Raw genomic sequence first — 18,359 nt, forward strand, 5'->3', positions numbered from 1 at the left:
TGGATGTATATCAGCTAACCATACTCTATCAATATTAATGTCAATATTAGTCTTCTTGTGTGATAACTCTATTGTGATTATGTGAAGGGAGTATTTTGGATCTTAGGAGATGCATGCTTCTGGGTTTGTGGGTGTCTACCTGCTGTTTATGGGTGTCACAGTGTCCACAAGTGATGCGTAAATGTTTCAGTGAGAGAGAGGAAGAGTGAGCAAGTGCACTCAATATGGAAACAATTGATGAATCTTTAGAAAGTGAGAGTGTCCAAGACCGTGCAAGAGAGACTGCGTATGAGAGAGAGATGTATGAACATTGAGCTTGAGAGCGTATAGATGTGAGAGTGTGAGGGAGAGAATAAGAAAGAGCAAGAGAATTTGTGAGGGAATCAGGGAGAAAGAGAAAGATTGCAAAGAAGACAGAAGGCAGGGGAAGAGAAAGCATTTTGTCTCCAATGAAACTGTTAATTCCCAGAGGGCAGGGAGCCTTGCTCTGTGGTCCCAGCGTAGGAGCTGAGGTTAGAGCTTCAGAGCCGTGTCGGTGCCAGGCTGGGTGCACAGCACCTAATATCCCAGGATTAACTGGCTTGCTCTAGGCCAGCCCTGAGGTCCACGGGGCCCCTTGCACCACCGACCTGTTCGGATGCAGCCCACAGTCACCAGCCACCACTCAGGCACGTGAGGTAGAATCAAGGCCAGATGGTCTCCTTGTTGAAGGCCACAGGTCTGCGTGAAGACGTTGGCTACACGACGAGTTAGATCTGCCATCTCTCTGAAGCTCCATTTCAATTCTTCTCCTTGGCTACTCACCCACCAAAAGGCTGGGTTTGTACTTCTCTTGCCCTCCTAGTGAAGATCGTACACCATGTGTTACTTCCTGCTTCAAAGGAAAAGGACACTCTTTTGCCTAATCTACTACCATGGTCACATTTCATAGCTCAAGGACTCAGATCCCATTTTAAAGCATTTACAGAACCAAGACAAACTAGAGAGTGGGGCGGGATGCAGCAAGCTTCTCTGGCCTACTGTAGCCACCTCCCTCAACCAACATAATACCGTAAATCACCTTTATGTCTCGATTGGAGAGTTAAAACTCCATTACAACATGTGTCTGTCTTAGTCCCATATAAATAGTGGGTTACTCTCTGTGCCTCATTTTTCTCATCTATAAAATGGGGACAATAATACCACCTAAAAGGTAGTAAAGTTTAAATGAGTTACTTAAATGAGTAAAGCACATAACAGTTCCTGGCACATAGTGGGTGCTCAATAAATATTATTATTACTATCATAACAAAATAAAATTTAAAATAATAACTTAATTGCTAGTATTTTTGAATTTTTTAGAAAACATTAAGGTACTTCTACAGGTGAAGACAGCAAAATAGCAGACTGGGAAGCTCCGGGTCCTTTTTCTCCCATAGTAACATCAAATAAAAAACAACAGATGAACTACAATAGCTTTGTGGGAGCTCTAGAAACCAGCCAAGGATCTGCAGCAGCCAAACAAATGCCCTAAACATGAGAAAGCCATACTGAAAATAGTAGGAAATTTTGTTATGCTTTTGCTTGTCATTGTCCTACCCCCTCCCTGGTGTGGTGCAGTGCAGTCAAGAGGAACCCACTCAATTCCTAGCCCCTGTCTTGGGACAGAAGTAAAAGAGTGGAACTTGTGTGCAATGTTTTGGCTTGCCCAGGGGCTGCCTGAGGGACAGGTTTTTGTCTTGCTTGACTTGGAGGTCAAATGGAAACAAAGGCATGGTTTGAATATTAGGTTGAAAGTCTCTGAAAGCATTGGCAGGTGCTATGGTATGTGAAAAACTTCAGACCTACAGGCTCTTGGAGGCAAGAGACTATGAAAGAGGAACACAGTAGAACATCTAAGGCCCTGAGAAGAAGCAGGGATGAGACTTTTAGGGAAATTAAGAAATGCAAATGCAGTTACGTATATGGGAAAATTGGGGGGCAGGGAGGGAGACACACACACAGGCCCAGGAAAGATAAATGCCAGAAAGGGCCTGAGATGACCTTAAGCCTTTACACCGAAAATATTGGTGGAGGTCTTCCCCTGCGTGGGGCTAGTTTGCAAGACTGAGAGAAATGACCATTTTTTTTTCAAATGTCTAACTTTCAATAAAATATCATAAGGCATAAAAGGAACAGAAATTGATGGTTTGTTCAAGGGATAAAAATAAATCTACAGCTACCAACCGTAAAGAAAATAGGCTTCAATTATTAGACAAAGATTTTAAACAACTGTCTTAAATATATGCTCAAAGTGTTAAAGGAAAACACAGACACAAACCTAAAGTAAATTAGAAAAACTACATAGGAACAAAATAATAACATCAACAAAGAGTTAGAAATTATTTTTAAAAGATCCAAACAGAAATTTTGGAGCTGAAAAATATAGTAACTAAATTGAAAATTCACTAGAGGGGTTCAATAACAGATTTAAACAGGTAGAAGAAAGAATCAATAAACTCGAAGAGAAGTCATTTGAAATTGTTAAATCTAAGAGAAAAAAGAATGAAGAAAAATGAACAGGACTTAAGGTAATTATGGGACACTATCAAGCAGACCAATACACACATCTTGGGTGTTGTATTAATAGAAAAAGAAGACAGAGAAAGAAAAGGACATAGAGCTTATTTGAAGAAATAATGTCCCCAAACTTCCAGAATTTGAGGAAAGACAAATATAAGAAGCTCAACAAACACTAAGTAGGATAAATCCAGACTCCTACAATGTACATTGCAATTAAACTGTGAAAGCGAAAGCAAAAGAGATAATCTTGAATGCAGCAAGGGAAAGCAACTCATCATACAAGAGACCTTTGATAAGATTATTAGTGGAAGAAAAATGGCGGATTAGAGACCAGCAGACCTCCTGGCTGTCTGCTCCCAGAGTAGGAGGTGAAGAACACAGACAGCTACACACGAGTGGATCGCTCTCCAACAGGAACAGCATCATGAATCTGCAGAGAAGCAGTGCGGGACAAGCAGCGCTGGAAAAAAAAGGTGAATCGGAGAATTGACCGCAAAGTCTGGAGAGTGCTAGATACACAATAGGGAATAGAGTGCAGGACAGCTGCGCCCGTTGGCCGGCCAGGGCAGTGGGATCTGACCCACAGGAGGACGACTCTTCCTCCATTGACCTCCACATCCACTCCGGCAGGGAAGCGTCTGAAGTCAGTGCGAAATTGTGGCACGGGGACAGGCTGTGTGGAGAAGAGACGTTAGCGGGAAACATTTTGAACTCTCCAGTGCTCTGTGCTAGGTCCGCACTGGGCTGGGGAGGCACTGGTCTGAGTGGACGCTTCCCGGGTCCACAGGAGGGAGTTTGGAGACAAGCATCTCACCTCTGGCAGTGACCGGGACCAGAACAAAGGAGGGAAACGCCAAAAGGGAGGCTCTGCCCCTGGAAACCACGCAGGGTGTGGGACAGAGAGTGCAGGACCCCTACTGGACTGGCGTGAGATAGTGCGCATCAGGGACAGCTGGCGGCTCACTGAGACAGCCTGTTAAACCCAGCACCCGCTGCCCCCTGAGCAGTCGCCTCCAGGGCTGGTCCTCTGTGGGTGGGCAGCCGCCATTTTGGTGGTCCATAGCCTAGAAACGCTGTGGCGCATTGCGGTTCTGGACACCACCCCTTCCCCAGCCCAGCAGGGCAAGCCCAGGCAATGGTCTCAGGTGGTGCCCCTGCCCCTGCGCAGCAGAGGAGGCCCTGCCCTTGGAGGAGGGGAGTAACGAGAGAAGTTGCTTTCTGAACATTCCTCCCCCAACCTGGCTGCTTGCCTTTTCCCGCCAGCAGGACAAACCTCACCCTCGGAGGGACAGAGTAATGAGAGAAGCGGCTTCCTGGACTGAGATGCCGGAGGCCTCCGGCAGCACCCCTCCTTCAGCCTGGTGGCTTGACTTTCCCTCCAGCAGGGCAGACCCCGCCCTTGGGGGAGGGGAGAAATGAGAGAAGACGTTTTCTGGGCTGGGACGTGTGGCGATCTCAGGCTACGCCCCTCCCCCAGCCCGGCAGGGCAGACTCTGCCCTTGGAGGCAGGGAGAGGGGAGAAAAGTTGTTTTCTCTGTGTGACTGGCGTCAATCTGTGGGACCTTGGAACTAAGCAAAAGGGGGCAGACTGTTGATCCAGTCCAGTGGGTTGGTTTTGATCATCTGATAAGAACATAACATTAAGGCTCGCTCTTGGCACCCAAACTGCTGCCAGCTTTGGGGCTTGTGGTCTGGGAAGGAAAATCCTGGCCAGAGTCCTCAAAAATTGCACCACCTGACACCCCCACCTGACAACCCCCACCTGGAGCTGCCTCGCAAGTGTGGTGAAAGAGCCCTGAATAACATATTAGCAGCTCTCCTCTAGCAGCAGATCAAGCAACCACAGAAGTATACACTCTCCGGCTCGCAGGTACCTGTTGCCTTTACCCCACCTAAAGTGGCAACAGGGCTCAAGTAACCCTTGGGAGTGACAAGACATTTCCCAAAGATCGGGGCACTTGTATATCCCATTCGGGGGTTTAGAGCCCAACACAAAGGCATTGGGATATCTTGATAATTCACTCCTCTACGCAAACTACAAGCAATAAAAGAAAGGGTAACCCCATAGCTCAACACAGTGCCTTCCATCTTAAACTAGTGGAGGGCAGTGGAGTCACACACACAAGAGTTATTCACTGCCTGGGAGCTTAAGCAAGGGGTCCAAACTCACTAATCTCCTCTGGCAAGAGGTGAAGACAACAGATCAGAGATAACTCAGCAAGCTAAAACACCTCTAAGCAATTCAGGACCAGAGCTCTGTCAAGGAACATCCCTTTTGGGGACTTGGAGATAGGGCCATAAACCAGCCCCAGCACCCCCAGTTCGTGACAAAGTAGCCTGATGAGAAAGAATCAGTGAAAGAACACAGGAAACATGAAAGATCAGAGAGAAAAGTCTCCCCCAAAAGGAAACATTTGATCTCCATCAATAGATACCAACTTACATGATATGATTAAACTGACAGAGTAAGAATTTTGATATGGATTATAAGAAAACTCAATGGAATTGAAGAGAAAATAGAAACCCAACATAAAGAAGCCACAAGAAAGATACAGGAAATGAATGAAAAATTCTCTAAAGAAATTGAAATACTATGGAAAAACCAAACAGAAATCTTAGAAATGAAGGAGGCATTCAAGGAACTTCAAAACACAGTGGAAAGCCTCAAGAACAGAATGGATCACACAGAGGAAAGAATCTCAGAGCTTGAAGGTAATGCCCATGTGCTAAACAAATCGGATGAAGAAAAAGAACACAGAAACAAGAGACAAGACCAAAACATACAAGAAATGTGGGATTATGTAAAGAAGCCAAATATAAGAATCATAAGCATACCAGAGAGAGAGAGAGAGAGAGAGAGAGAGAGAGAGAGAGAGAGAAGAAACTACACAAGGGCTGGAAAACTTATTTCATGGAATACTGGAGGAAAATATGCCTGGCCTGGCCAGAAATCTAGATATCCAGATACAAGAAGCACACAGAACTCCTGGGAGACTCAACGTGAAAAGCAGTCACCATGTCACATAGTTATTAGGCTGACCAAATTAAACACAAAAGAAGCAAATCTTCGAGCAGTGAGGCGAGAACAAAGGAAACCTATCAGACTAACTGCAAACTTCTCAACTGAAATTTTACAAGCCAGGAGGGACAGGGTGCCTATCCTTAATCTTCTAAAACAGAATAATAGCCAACCTAGAATTCTCTACCCGACAAAACTAAGCTTCATCTATGAGGGAGAAATAAAGACCTTCCCAGACAAGCAATGATTGATGGAATTTGCAAAGACCAGATCAGCCCTACAGGAAGTACGCAAACCTGCATTATACATTGAACAGTGGAATAGACACTCTCCAAAGTAAAATCACTCAAGAGTTAAAGTCTAGAACCTGGATTCCACGATGGCTGAAGGAGTAAAACAAAACAATAGGAATTCACCCAACAATATGAATGGAAATCTACCCCAAATATCAATCCTCTCAATAAATGTGAATGGCTTGAATTGTCCTCTGAAGAGACATAGACTGGCAGAGTCAATAAAAATCCACAAGCCTAGTATCTGCTGTCCACAGGAAATTCATCTAACCCACAAAAATGCTTTCAGGCTCAAGGTCAAGGAATGGAAAACAATCCTCCAGGCAAATGGAAGCCAAAAGAAAGCAGGGGTAGCTATACTTATTTCAAATAACATAAGCTTTAAAATAGCAAAAATAAGAAAGGACAAAGATGGCCACTATATAATGGTGAAAGGGAAGATCCAATGAGAAGACTTAATAATCTTAATATTTATGCACCCAACTCAGGAGCACGAGATACGTAAAGCAAAGCCTGTTTGATCTAAATAGCATGATAAACAATAATGCCATAGTAGCCAGGATTTCAACACTCCACTGAATGAACTAGACAGATCCTCCAAACAGAAAATAAGCAAAGAAATAATGGACTTAAACAGAGCTCTAGAACAAAAGGGTCTAACAGACCTCTACAGAACATTCCACCCAAATAAAGCCGAATATACATTCTTCTCATCAGCTCATAGAACTTTCTTCAAAATTGATCAAATACTAGGCCACAAATCAGACCTCAACAAATTTAAAAAAAATGGAAATCATACCATGTATCTTCTCAGATGACAGTGGTATAAAATTAGAGTTCGATTCCAACAGAAATACTCACCACTTCACAAAGTTATGGAAATTAAACAATCTATTGTTGAATAACTATGGGGTCAAGGAGAAAATACACAGGGAAATCAGAAGATTCTTCGAACTAAATGATAACGGGGACTTGAGTTATCAATATCTGTGGGATACAGCAAAAGCATTCCTGAGAGGAAAACTAATAGCATTAAATGCTCACATCCATGAAACAGAAAGCTCAAATACAACAAACTAATAAACAGTCTCAAGGAACTGTAAAAGGAAGAGCAAATCAATTCCAAACCTAGTAGAAGAAAAGAAATAACTAAGATGAGAGCAGAACTAAATGAAATTGAGAACAAAAGATCTATACAGAAGATCAACAAAACCACAACCTGGTTCTTCAAAAAGATAAACAAAATTGACAGCCCTCTTCCTAGATTGACAAGAACTCGAAGGGAAAGGACTCTAATAAACTCAATTAGAAATGAAAAAGGAGAGGTCACACAGACACCACAGAAATACAAAACATTATCTTTGAATACTATAAAAACCTACATGCCCCAAAACTACATACTGTGGAGGAAATGAACAAATTCCTGGAAACATACAACCTCCCCAAGTTCACCCAGGAGGAAATAGAATTCGTGAACAAACCAATATCAAGCACAGAAATTGGAGCAGCAATTAAAAACCTTCCAAAAAGGAAAAGTCCCAGACTAGATGGCTTCACTCCCAAGTTTTACCAAACATACAAAGAAGAACCCATACCCATACTACAGAAATTATTCCACAACATTGAGAAACATGCTATCCTCCCTAACTCACTCTACGAAGCCAATATCATCTTGATACCAAAGCCAGGAAAGGACACAACAAAAAAAGAAAACTACAGACCAATATCCCTCATGAATATAGATGCAAAAATCCTCAAAAAAATTTTAGCAAATTGAATCCAACAGCATATCAAAAAAATAATTCACCATGAGCAGGTGGGCTTTATACCAGAGATGCAAGGCTGGTTCAACATACGCAAATCTATAAATGCAATTAACCTTATAAATAAAAGCAAGAGTAAAGATCATATGATTCTCTCAATAGATGCAGAAAAAGCATTTGACAAAGTCCAGCACACCTTTATAAAAACTCTTAATAAAATAGGTATAGACAGGACCTACCTTAAAATTATCAAGGCCATATATGATAAACCCACAGCCAATATTGCACTGAACGGGGAAAATTTGAAACCATTCCCACTTAGTACTGGAACCAGACAAGGTTACCCACTATCTCCACTTCTATTCAACATAGTGCTGGAAGTCCTTGCTAGAGCAATTAGACAAGAGAGGGGAAATAAGGGCGTCCAAGTGGGGGCAGAAGAGATCAAACTCTCACTGTTTGCTGATGATATGATATTATATCTAGAAAACCCCAAGGATTCAACCCGGAGACTCCTGGAATTGATAAATGAATTCAGTAAAGTCTCAGGATACAAAATCAATACACACAAATCAGAGGCATTCATATACATCAATAACTGTCAAGCTGAAAATCAAATAAATAATGCAGCACCTTTTACAATAGCCTCAAAGAAAATTAACTATCTAGGAATATATTTAACGAAAGAGGTGAGAGACATATACAGGGAGAATTACGAAACACTAAGAAAAGAAGTTGTAGAAGATGTAAACAGATGGAAAATCTACCTTGCTCACGGATTGGCAGACTCAACATTGTTAAAATGTCCCTACTATACCCAAAGTGATCTACAGAATTAATGCAATCCCTATCAAAGTACCATCATCATTCTTTACAGATCTAGAAAAAATACTTCTATGCTTTGTATGGAACCAGAGAAGACCTCGTATAGCTAAAGCAATCTTAAGCAAAAAGAACAAACTGGGAGGTATCAGTCTACCAGACTTCAAGCTGTACTACAAGGCTATAGTAACTAAAACAGCATGGTACTGGCACAAGAACAGAGATTTAGACCTTTGGAACAGGACTGAGAATCCAGAGATGAAACCATCCGCATATTGTCATCTAATCTTTGACAAACAGACAAAAATATACACTGAGGAAAAGAATCTATTTTTAATAAATGGTGCTGGGAAAACTGGATAACTACATGCAGAAGATTGAAACTGGATCCCCACCTCTCGCCTCTTACAAAAATCAATTCACGATGGATAACAGACTTAAACCTAAGACATGAAACCTTAAGAATCCTACAAGAAAATGTAGGGAAGACTCTTTCAGACATTGGCTTAGGCAAAGAATTTATGAAGAAGACCCCCAAAGCAATCACAGCAGCAACAAAAATAAGTAAATGGGACCTGATCAAATTAAAAAGCTTTTGCACAGCCAAGGAAACTATCATTAGAGTGAATAGACAGCCTACAAAATGGGAGAAAATATTTGCTTTCTACACATCCAATAAAGGGCTGATAACAAGAATCTACCTGGAAGTCAAAAATATCAACAAGAAAAAAATCAAACAACCCCATCAATAAATGGGCAAAGGACATGAAAAGAAACTTTACAAAAGAAGACAGAATAATGGCCAGCAAACATATAAAAAAGATGCTAAACATCTCTAATCATTAGAGGAATGCAAATCAAAACCACAATGAGATATCACCTAACCCCAGTGAGATTGACCTTTATCAAAAAATCCCAAAACAACAAATGCTGGTGAGGATGTGGAGAGATAGGAACACTCTTACACTGCTGGTGGGACTGTAAATTAGTACAACCTCTGTGGAAAAGAATTTGGGAATACCTCAAAGAGCTAACAATAGAAATACCATTTGATCCAGCAATAGCACTGTTAGGCATCTACCCAAAAGAACAAAAGACATTCTACAATAAAGACATCTGCACAATTCACTATTGCAAGGATGTGGAAACAACACAAGTGCCCGTCAATCCATGAGTGGATTAATAAAATATGGTACATGTATACAATGCAATATTACTCAATTACAAAAAACGATGTTGATCTAGCACCTCTTATATTTTCCTGGATAGAGCTTGAACACATCTGCCAAAGTAAGGTATCACAAGAATGGAAGAATAAGCACCACATGTACTCGCCATGAAATTGGCACTAACTGATCAACACTAAGGTGCTCACATGGTAGTAATATTCTTTGGGGGTTGGGGGTTGGGGGTGGGTAAACTCACAACTAATGGATGTGGTGAGCATTGTAGGGGGGAAAGGGCACACCTCAAATCATGGTTTGGGTGTGGCAAAATCATAACATGTAACCAAAATGTTTTTACCCCCATAATATCCTGAAATAATAATAAAAAAAGATTATTAGTACATTTCTCAGCACAAATCTTGAAGCCAGAAGGCAGTTCACAGATGAAACCACAGAAAAGTGAGGAAATGGCCAGGTTTGCAATTGAACCCTGAAGTATAAGCTTCGTTCACAACACTGATAAGTTGAGGCAGAAGCGATCCTTGGTTTCACATCTGTCACCCTAGCAGGATCAAGATAAGGAGAGTGAGGCCATCCCTGTTCTCACCACCCCATCACAGATGCCCCCTTACCTTCTCCATCTGAGCCCAGTAGTCCAGCACAGAGTTTGCAAAGTTAAATTCCTCAGGCACCTCATGGTCATTCCATCTTGCAGCTCCAGCATTGGATGAAGACTGGCAGCGCACCTGCCAAGGGGCAGGGTGGAAGCCATAGGAGGATTTGTGGATGGCCCTGAAGACCCGGAACCTTATCAGCCACTGCATGGTGGAACAGTCCTCAGGAAGCAGCTCAGAGTTCTCAAGTCACCGCCTGCCTTGGGAAGAGATAGCTAATTGGTTGGTTGCATAGCAGGGACTTTCTCCACAAAATGGACGCACATTTCTGGTTAGTCGTTAGAGTTACAGCTTTGTTTCAGCTCACCAGCATCTGGAAAGTGCAACTCATTGGTTTAGGTAAGGCTTTATTGTCACAGCTAAAGAACCATGAGGCAGAAAATGCTGAGGAGGGGCTGTAGCTACTATGCAAAGTTGGTACACATTCCCAGGAGGTCATCTTCTCCTTCAAGCCCACTGGGATTGAAGCCCAAGATGGCAGCCATGTGGCCATTCCCTTTGTGGTAAAAACTCAGCATTTTGAAAGTTCTGTGCCCGGTGCTGTCCTTACTTTGGAGACCTTTCCCCCTGCCAAGCCCAATCATGTTGTTCCCACGGACGTTGTCATATCCTTAGATGATTTCACCCTCCAACTAAAGTGGACTGGTTAGGGGTTGAACAGTCATTTCCCATGACTTTTTTTTTATGACAAAGAATTTTTTATTTTTAACCTTTTGCTTGTGTAGGTAATTCGAGAAACAGTAAGCTGCAACAAATAGAAGGGCTTATTTCTTTGACATTAATTAATTTCTCCAATAAGATCTAATTTCTTATGCATATGCAGAAAAAAACGCAATGCAAACTTTAAAGGGAAAATCATTGAGAGAAAATATTAAATGATACTTCAAGATTTTGTAACTTCTGTATTCCATCAAACATTATTTCTTGAAATTCTACTTATTTAAAAAAAAAACTCCTCCACTAAAAAATAATTTAATGGGTTCCATTATTATAGGTGTCTTCCTTAAAATACTAATTCATTGTTTTTCCCAAAGACAGCGGAAATAGCCCCTTAATAAGTGGCTAAAGACCAAAACAAAAGGGAGAGATATAATGAGGAATTCTATTAACCCTTTATTATGAGCTGAATTGTGTTCCCAAAATGCATATGGTGAAGTCCTAACCTTGATATTTCAGAATGTGACTGTATTTGGAGATTGGGTCTTTCCAAAGGTAATTAAGAGTTTCTGCATAGAAAAGGAAACAGTCAACAGAGTGAAGAGGCAATCTATGCGATGGGAGAAAATATTTGCAAACCATACATCTGACAAGGAGTTAATATCCAATACATATATATGTAGTATATTGGATATATACATAAACTCAAACAACTCAATAGTAAGAAGACAAATAATCCAATTAAAAATGGGCAAAGGATCTGAATAGACATTTTAAAAAAGAAGACCTACAAAAGGCCAACAGGTATACAAAAAATGTTCAAAATCATCAGAGAAACACGAATTAAAACCACAATGAAATATCATCTCATACCTCTTGGAATTGTTATTATCAAAAGGACAAGAGATGATAAGTGTTGGAGATGATGTGGAGAAAAGGGAACACTTTTAAAGAGTATAAGGATATATTGTTGGTGGGGATTTAAATTATTATAGTGAGCCATTATGGAAAACCGTATGGAGGTTCCTCAAAAAATTAAAAATGGAACTACCATATGAAACAGCAATCCCTTTACTGGGATATCCAAAGGAAATAAAATCAGTATGTTGGAAAGATATCTGCACATGCATGTTCACTGTGGCACTATGCATAACAGCCAAGATGTGGAATCAGCCTAAGTGTCATCCATCAATGGATGAATAGATAAAGAAAATATGATATATATACACAATGGAATACTATTAAGCCTTAAAAGGGAAGAAATCCTGATATTTGCAACAACATGAATGAACTTGGAGGACATCATGCTCTTCTATAAGTGCTCGCTACTCAGGAGTCACACAGCTGATTGCCCTAAAGATTCTTAGCTTTCTTCCGTGCTCCCATAGAGCAATGACCCTTGTGAAACCTAAGGCTAGTGTTTGAGATATCTTCCAGTCTCTTTAGTCCAGTCGACCAACCGACCCAACCAGACCAGTGGCTCATACCAAGGAACCAACCCAACTGTCATGTTACCTGGAAGCAGACTCAGCACGAGAAGACAATTTCAGTTTCCTGACTCTATGAGTTCATCCCCAGCCAATCAGCAGACCCGATTCCCTATCCCTTTGCCCACCAAACTAGCTTTAAAAACCCTGGCCCCAAATTCTTGGGAAGATGGATTTGAGAAATTCCTCCCATCTCCTCACATGGTACTGCGAGATATTAAACTCTTTCTCCACTGTAACTGCTGCTGTCTCAGTGTACTGACTTCCTCTTTTTTTTTTTTTAATTTCAGCATATTATGGGGGTACAGATGTTTAGGTTACATATGTTGCCCTTGCCCCTCCTCTCCCCTCAACTCCCCCCTCCCCAAGGCTTCCTCTTGGGCAGTGGGCAATGAACCTGGTTGGATGGTAGCACTGACACCCTGCCCCCTCACATCAGTTGGGGGATGGGTGCTTCATGCAGCCCCAGGAGGCTCTGTTGCTTTTATGCCAGAACCCGCTTCTTTTTAGAGTACTCAGACCCTGGATGGATGTAGCAGATGGAAAGACACCCAAAAATAGGTAGAAAAAAGTGACTAAAAAAAGTCTTGACTCATCAAAAAGCTGATCTTTGTTTCTGTCTATGAATACCCTGCTCTCCTGACCAAACCTCCCTTCTCAGCTCTTTTCTCCCCTGCACATCCCCTTCTGTGGGCAGACAGACTCTCCTGGTGTCCTGATCAAAAGTAACTAAAATGAAGCAAGAGGTTATTTCTGTTCATAGTCCACACAGCTTGTTTGCAGTGCCTGGGCTGACTGCCCCTGGATTGATGCCAGCTTTGGTCTCTTGCCCTGCCCCTGCTGCTTAAACATTCACCCTTTTGGTTGTTTACTTGAACCCTGTTAGGTGCTTCCACAGACATTATCTACTTGAATCTCTACTGCATTCTTACAGTGATGTTGGATCGCTCCCATTTCCTGGATAAGGTAAATGAAGCTCAGAGTAGGCAGGGCAGGAGTAACAGAATTAGAACTTGAACTCATAGGCTTCAACTCTAATAGTTAGATACTTTTCCCACTGACCCTTGGCTCCTTCCTTTTGGGTAAGATGACACTCAGTATTTGCCCTGCTTGCTGAGTTGTCCTCATGGTTCCATCCTTTCCTTCTCTTCCTACTCACACATTTCTCAAACTTCAGTCATCCGTAACTCACCTGTATTTATTTGTTTACTTATGTATTTACTATAACCATACACTATTTTACCACTCTTCTTACTTACTCAATAGCTTCTTACATTGCTTCCCTTAAAAATTTCTAATGGAAAAAAATGGAAAAAAATTTGTAATGGAAAATCCATTAATGGACATGAAATTCCAAATCCCTACTATAATTAAAAAACAAGCTACAAGCGTGCCCATCCCCCAGACAGTGCACTCTGCACCCATTAATTACGAATTTACCCTTTCCCTCCACACCCTTCCACCTGCTCAGCACCCGATGGATATTACTTCCATGTGAACACCTATGTGTTGCTGAAATTTAAAAAAAGAAAATAAATAAATTAAAAAAATGCAAAACAGAAAACCATTAACAAAATAGCAATAGTTAGTCCTTAACTATAAATAATTATACGTACATAGATTAAACTCACTAATCCAAAGATTCAGTGTTTTAATGGATAGAAAACTAAGATCCAACTACTTGCTATCTACAAGAGGCACACTTTAGATTTAGTAGCTGGAAGGAAATAAAGATTTGAGCAGAAATTCTTCATTTAAGAAGAAATGAAGTTGTATACCTTAAATATATATAATGTTTATTTCCCAACACCACCTCAATAAAGCTGGAAAAAAATCAAGTTTTACGTACCACAAACAGATGAAACTAAAAGTGAGCACGATGAACCACAAATGTTGAGGTTATTGTTTCCCATGTGAGTCTTGTTGCCTGCCAAGTATTTGAGACTAGTCTTGTTCTCTTTTTGGTAAAGGCGAGACTAAGTTTTTATCAGATATTTATTGCTGTGATAACATTGTATAACAAACAACTCTCAAATCTCAGTGGCTCACACCAGCTCATTCATTTCCCTCTCACCAGTCTGCAGGTAAGCTATAGGTTGAGTTTGAGTCTGTTCTGTGAGGCTTTCAGTTTGAGACCTCCTGACTCACCAGGGCATGCTCCCCCAATGAAGACAGCAGATGCACCCACACATCAAGTTGAACCATAAGCATGTTTAAAAATTCTGCTTGCAATTTATACCCTCTAACACTCTAGTGGCCAAAACAAGCTAGGCTCAAGCCCAACCTCCATGGAACAGAGAACTACTTTTCTCCCTTGGAGTGGGGTGTGGAGCAAGTAGAGAGTGAGTATTTGCTGCGTAAAAAATATTCTCTACCACAAAGGAGAGGAAGACATAGAAGCAGCAAAACGAAACTTTCAGCTGACTAAATTGAAGAGGACTGGACTAATCTCAATTCCTGTCCTGCTGGTTAGCTTGCTGCCATTCTGAACAAAATCCGGGTCTGTTTAGCGAGAAACAAGGTTGCATGCAGGTGCTTGTAGGGGATGGCTGCTGGGTGGGGGAAAGGAGAGTTGGGGACAGGTATTTAAGTCTCTCCTTCACAAGTCACCAACCTGATTCTGTATCTTTTCTTTTGCTCCTTCTCCCCATTCATTTTTATTAAAAGGGTGGACTACACTGGCTTCTCTTATTTCTTTCCATTTCTCCATGGTAAACCCACAACTATCAGTCTTCTATCCCCAATTAATCAACTGAACTGTTTTTCTTCCTCTTTTGATAACCCTAATGTTCTTGCTGCCAAATGCAATGGATCCTTTTTATTAGTTCTTACCCTTGGCTTTTCTTGGCAATGCTGACAATTCTTCTTGAATTGTTGTCTTCTGTCTTTCTGTTGTCACCCCTGCTTTTTCTTCTTTGCTGTAAATAGTGTCTGTGAAATTCTCTTCCTCTGTCTACCCTTTATATATGATTGTCCTCCAAAGACCCATCCTCGGTCAACAGTTCCTCCCATTCCGTATGCAATCTGTGCCCACCTCATTCTCTCCCTGTATGAGGCTAATTCCCTAAAATGCATTTAAAACCTTGACCTCTGTCTGGTTGCAACCTAAATATCTAACTGATTACTAAGTAAATTTACTAAATGAATATTGTTTTACATTGATACACTAAGTAAGTCACAAATGAACCCAGTTCCCACCTCAAAACCTGTTCAACCCAGATAGCCTTAAATGACAGACCCAAGTTTATGTAATCAAAACCTAGACATCATCTTTCAATTACTCCACCTCCCACATTTAGTCATTAAGTCGCCAATTGTAGGCAGAAGGAGTTCTCCTTCTAAGCATTTCTCAAATTCCCCTTTAATGTAATCAATATTCAGCTATCAGGGTAATCATTTCAAAATGCATTGTTGATTGAGTTCATTACTCTTCTTAAAATACCTTTCATGACTCATCTTTACCCTTCAGATGAAGTCAAACTCTTTATCATGTGGTAAAATGACCGCCGCCTCTGTCATTCTACAAGTTGAATCTGATCCTAAGATGGAATGTAAAGGTGACTTCCTTTCTCCAGGATACTAACGTAGAAGTTCCCTGGCTGTTCTTGGCAATGCTAATCAATTCTGCAGTGACTGTAGGACACAGAGCATAAATTACTTGCAAGAATAAGAACTGAGAATGCCAGGCACAGAAATTCAGTAGGAGGAACCACTCCTTGGTTCCGTTCTCTCACAGCCCTCACGATTTCTTTCCCGGGAGGTCACTATGTTGATGCTGAACTTAGTGCAGACAATGGATTGGCACAGCGCACGACAACCCACAACTCCTGGGCTCCAGCAGTCCTCTTGCCTCAGCCTCCCGAGTACCTGGGACTGCAGGTGCATTGCCACCACACCTGGCCTCTGTTACCACTCTTAGCAGTTGTTTGCACTGTTTGCTCTCAGACCTTAGCTTTTCTGCTCTTATTATACTACAGAATTAATAGAAAAGCAAAATATTTCTTCAGTCTGCCTTGCTGTCAAAGTGCAAAACTGAAAGGAGACTGACCGGTGCTCAGCCTTCAGCCTGGGTCCCAGAATGATAAAACAAGTGGAGTTGAGCTGAGCTCAGCATGGCTACTGCCAACCCACGGACCCATAAATAGAGTTACAAGCTATAGAGATGTTTGGGATATTTGTGACTGTAGCAAATGATGATGAATACAAGCAGCATCTACTTTTTAAAGTTGAATCCTGACTGATACATCTTAAATACTATGCACCAAGAGCACAGGGCCTAACACCATACTTCAGAAATTACAGCTGTTGCAATTGTTGTTTCCATATACATTGCTTGCAGGGAGTATAGTTTCAAGACTGGTTTTGATATCTGCTATGTGCACCCTGGTGAGGTTGTAGAATTTAAGTCTAATGATGTTTGATTTAAGGAATTCACCCAGCAGTCCAGCCAGTTTGTTAATTCCCATGCCCTTTTGTCTAGGAAGCAGCAGCCAGAATGCTCAAGGTGTCTGACAATTCTGTCTCCTCTTTCATTTTCTATAGTATAGGAAGTTGGTATTCTATAGAATACCACCAGCTCCTGGGCAGGAATGTGTATTGCCTTTGCACCTGTAGGTCCTTCTCTCTTTCCATAACTGGCTCTTTCTCATTCTTCCAGCCTCACCTCTGAGACGTCTCCTTCCCTGACCACCACCCAACTTCCAGGTCCCTTTGACCGTCCTTCTCTCAGCCACCCCAGTCCCTCACTTTCTCTGTGCTACAGGTGCCTTTCTCTCTGCCCAGTATCTCCTCACTGAGACGTGGCAGGCACCCCATTTCAAAGCACCCAGGAATTGAGATTGATTTTCTCTGGGGATTGGCACTTTCCTCAATGGCCATGACCCCTAAATATTGGTGAGTGTCATCGTGCGGCACGACCCCATCAGTCCATTCCTTGAAACAGATCTCACCTGCTGAGTCCTTTCAGGAAATCTTTCTGGGGAGAGCTTGGTCCACCCTCGGATGTCCAGCAAAGAGCCCCAGATTCCCCTGCAGCCTTGGAGGAGAGCACAGCTAATCAAGCAGACAGCTCCAGATTCTCTGCAGCCTTGGAGGGGAGCAGAGATAATCATTAACAGTGGATAACCCTGGAGTCTTGCCTGGGGTAACAGCAGTCCTCCTAGCCAAGTTCATGGGCTGCACAGCCCTAGAGCCCCGGGGGCCAACTGGACCTGCTCTTTCAATCCAAGAGACCAAAAGGAGGTTCACGGCCAGGACTGACAGTGAGTTATTGCTCCAACCAGGAAGAGAGAAATGGAGCTCAAGTGGACTTGCCGAACTCTCTCACCTCCTTTAATCCTTCCCTTCACTTGCTTCCAGCACACCACATTGGCCTGGCTTTCTTCTTACTCCCAGTCTCTTCTGCTGACTCCTCATCATCTTCTTTATCCACACTCACTCTGTACATGAGCTCGCCCATTGCCATGGCTTGGCCATCACCTGCCTTGCCAGTGACCCCACACGTGTGTCTGCAGCCTACATCTCTCTCCTGCATCCTCATCTGCTTGGTTTCTCTACCTGGATGTCTAAAAGGCCAATCGAACATGCTGCATCCAAAGCTGAGCACCTGCTATTATCCCTCCTTGCAAATCGTCCCACTCCAGCCACCTTCTCATCCATCTCAGCAAATGGCAACTCGTTCTTCTAGGTCTTCCGACATCAAACCTTGGAGTCTCCCTGACTCTTCTCTTTCACCCATGGATCTGGAAATCCCTGAGATCCACTGCGACTTATATCCAGGCTCTGACCCATTCTCTGCCCTGTTCCAAACCATCATCTTCTCTCCCCACACAGGCGTTTTGTGCCTTTGTGACAAGTTTCCCTTCTACTGCCCTCATCTCCTGTGATCTATTCTCCAGGCAGCAGCCAGAGTGAACCAGATTTGAAACTGATGTCAGA

The 18,359-nt window shown here is 42.1% G+C and overlaps 1 protein-coding gene across 3 annotated transcripts in view; it reads right to left on the reverse strand.

Annotated features, from left to right (window-relative positions):
- ACSM1 (acyl-CoA synthetase medium-chain family member 1) overlaps window positions 1–17,492 on the reverse strand; it is a 42,250-nt gene extending 24,758 nt beyond the window's left edge. The window contains exons 1-3 of one of the 3 annotated variants that reach the window (XM_012647489.1): window positions 17,372–17,492; window positions 10,237–10,474; window positions 630–840 (exon numbers count right to left, since the gene is read on the reverse strand). In XM_012647489.1, the coding sequence (XP_012502943.1) occupies window positions 630–840; window positions 10,237–10,428 (403 nt within the window). In that variant the 5' untranslated portion in view covers window positions 10,429–10,474; window positions 17,372–17,492. Of the gene's footprint in view, window positions 1–629; window positions 841–3,819; window positions 4,015–10,236; window positions 10,479–17,371 lie in introns of those variants that run through there. The other 2 variants (XM_012647488.1, XM_012647490.1) reach the window with 2 other exon arrangements.
- Between the last annotated feature and the right edge of the window lie 867 nt (window positions 17,493–18,359).

This window comes from Propithecus coquereli, unplaced genomic scaffold (genome assembly GCF_000956105.1).
Source record: "Propithecus coquereli isolate 6110/MARCELLA unplaced genomic scaffold, Pcoq_1.0 Scaffold27, whole genome shotgun sequence".
NCBI lineage: Eukaryota > Metazoa > Chordata > Mammalia > Primates > Indriidae > Propithecus > Propithecus coquereli.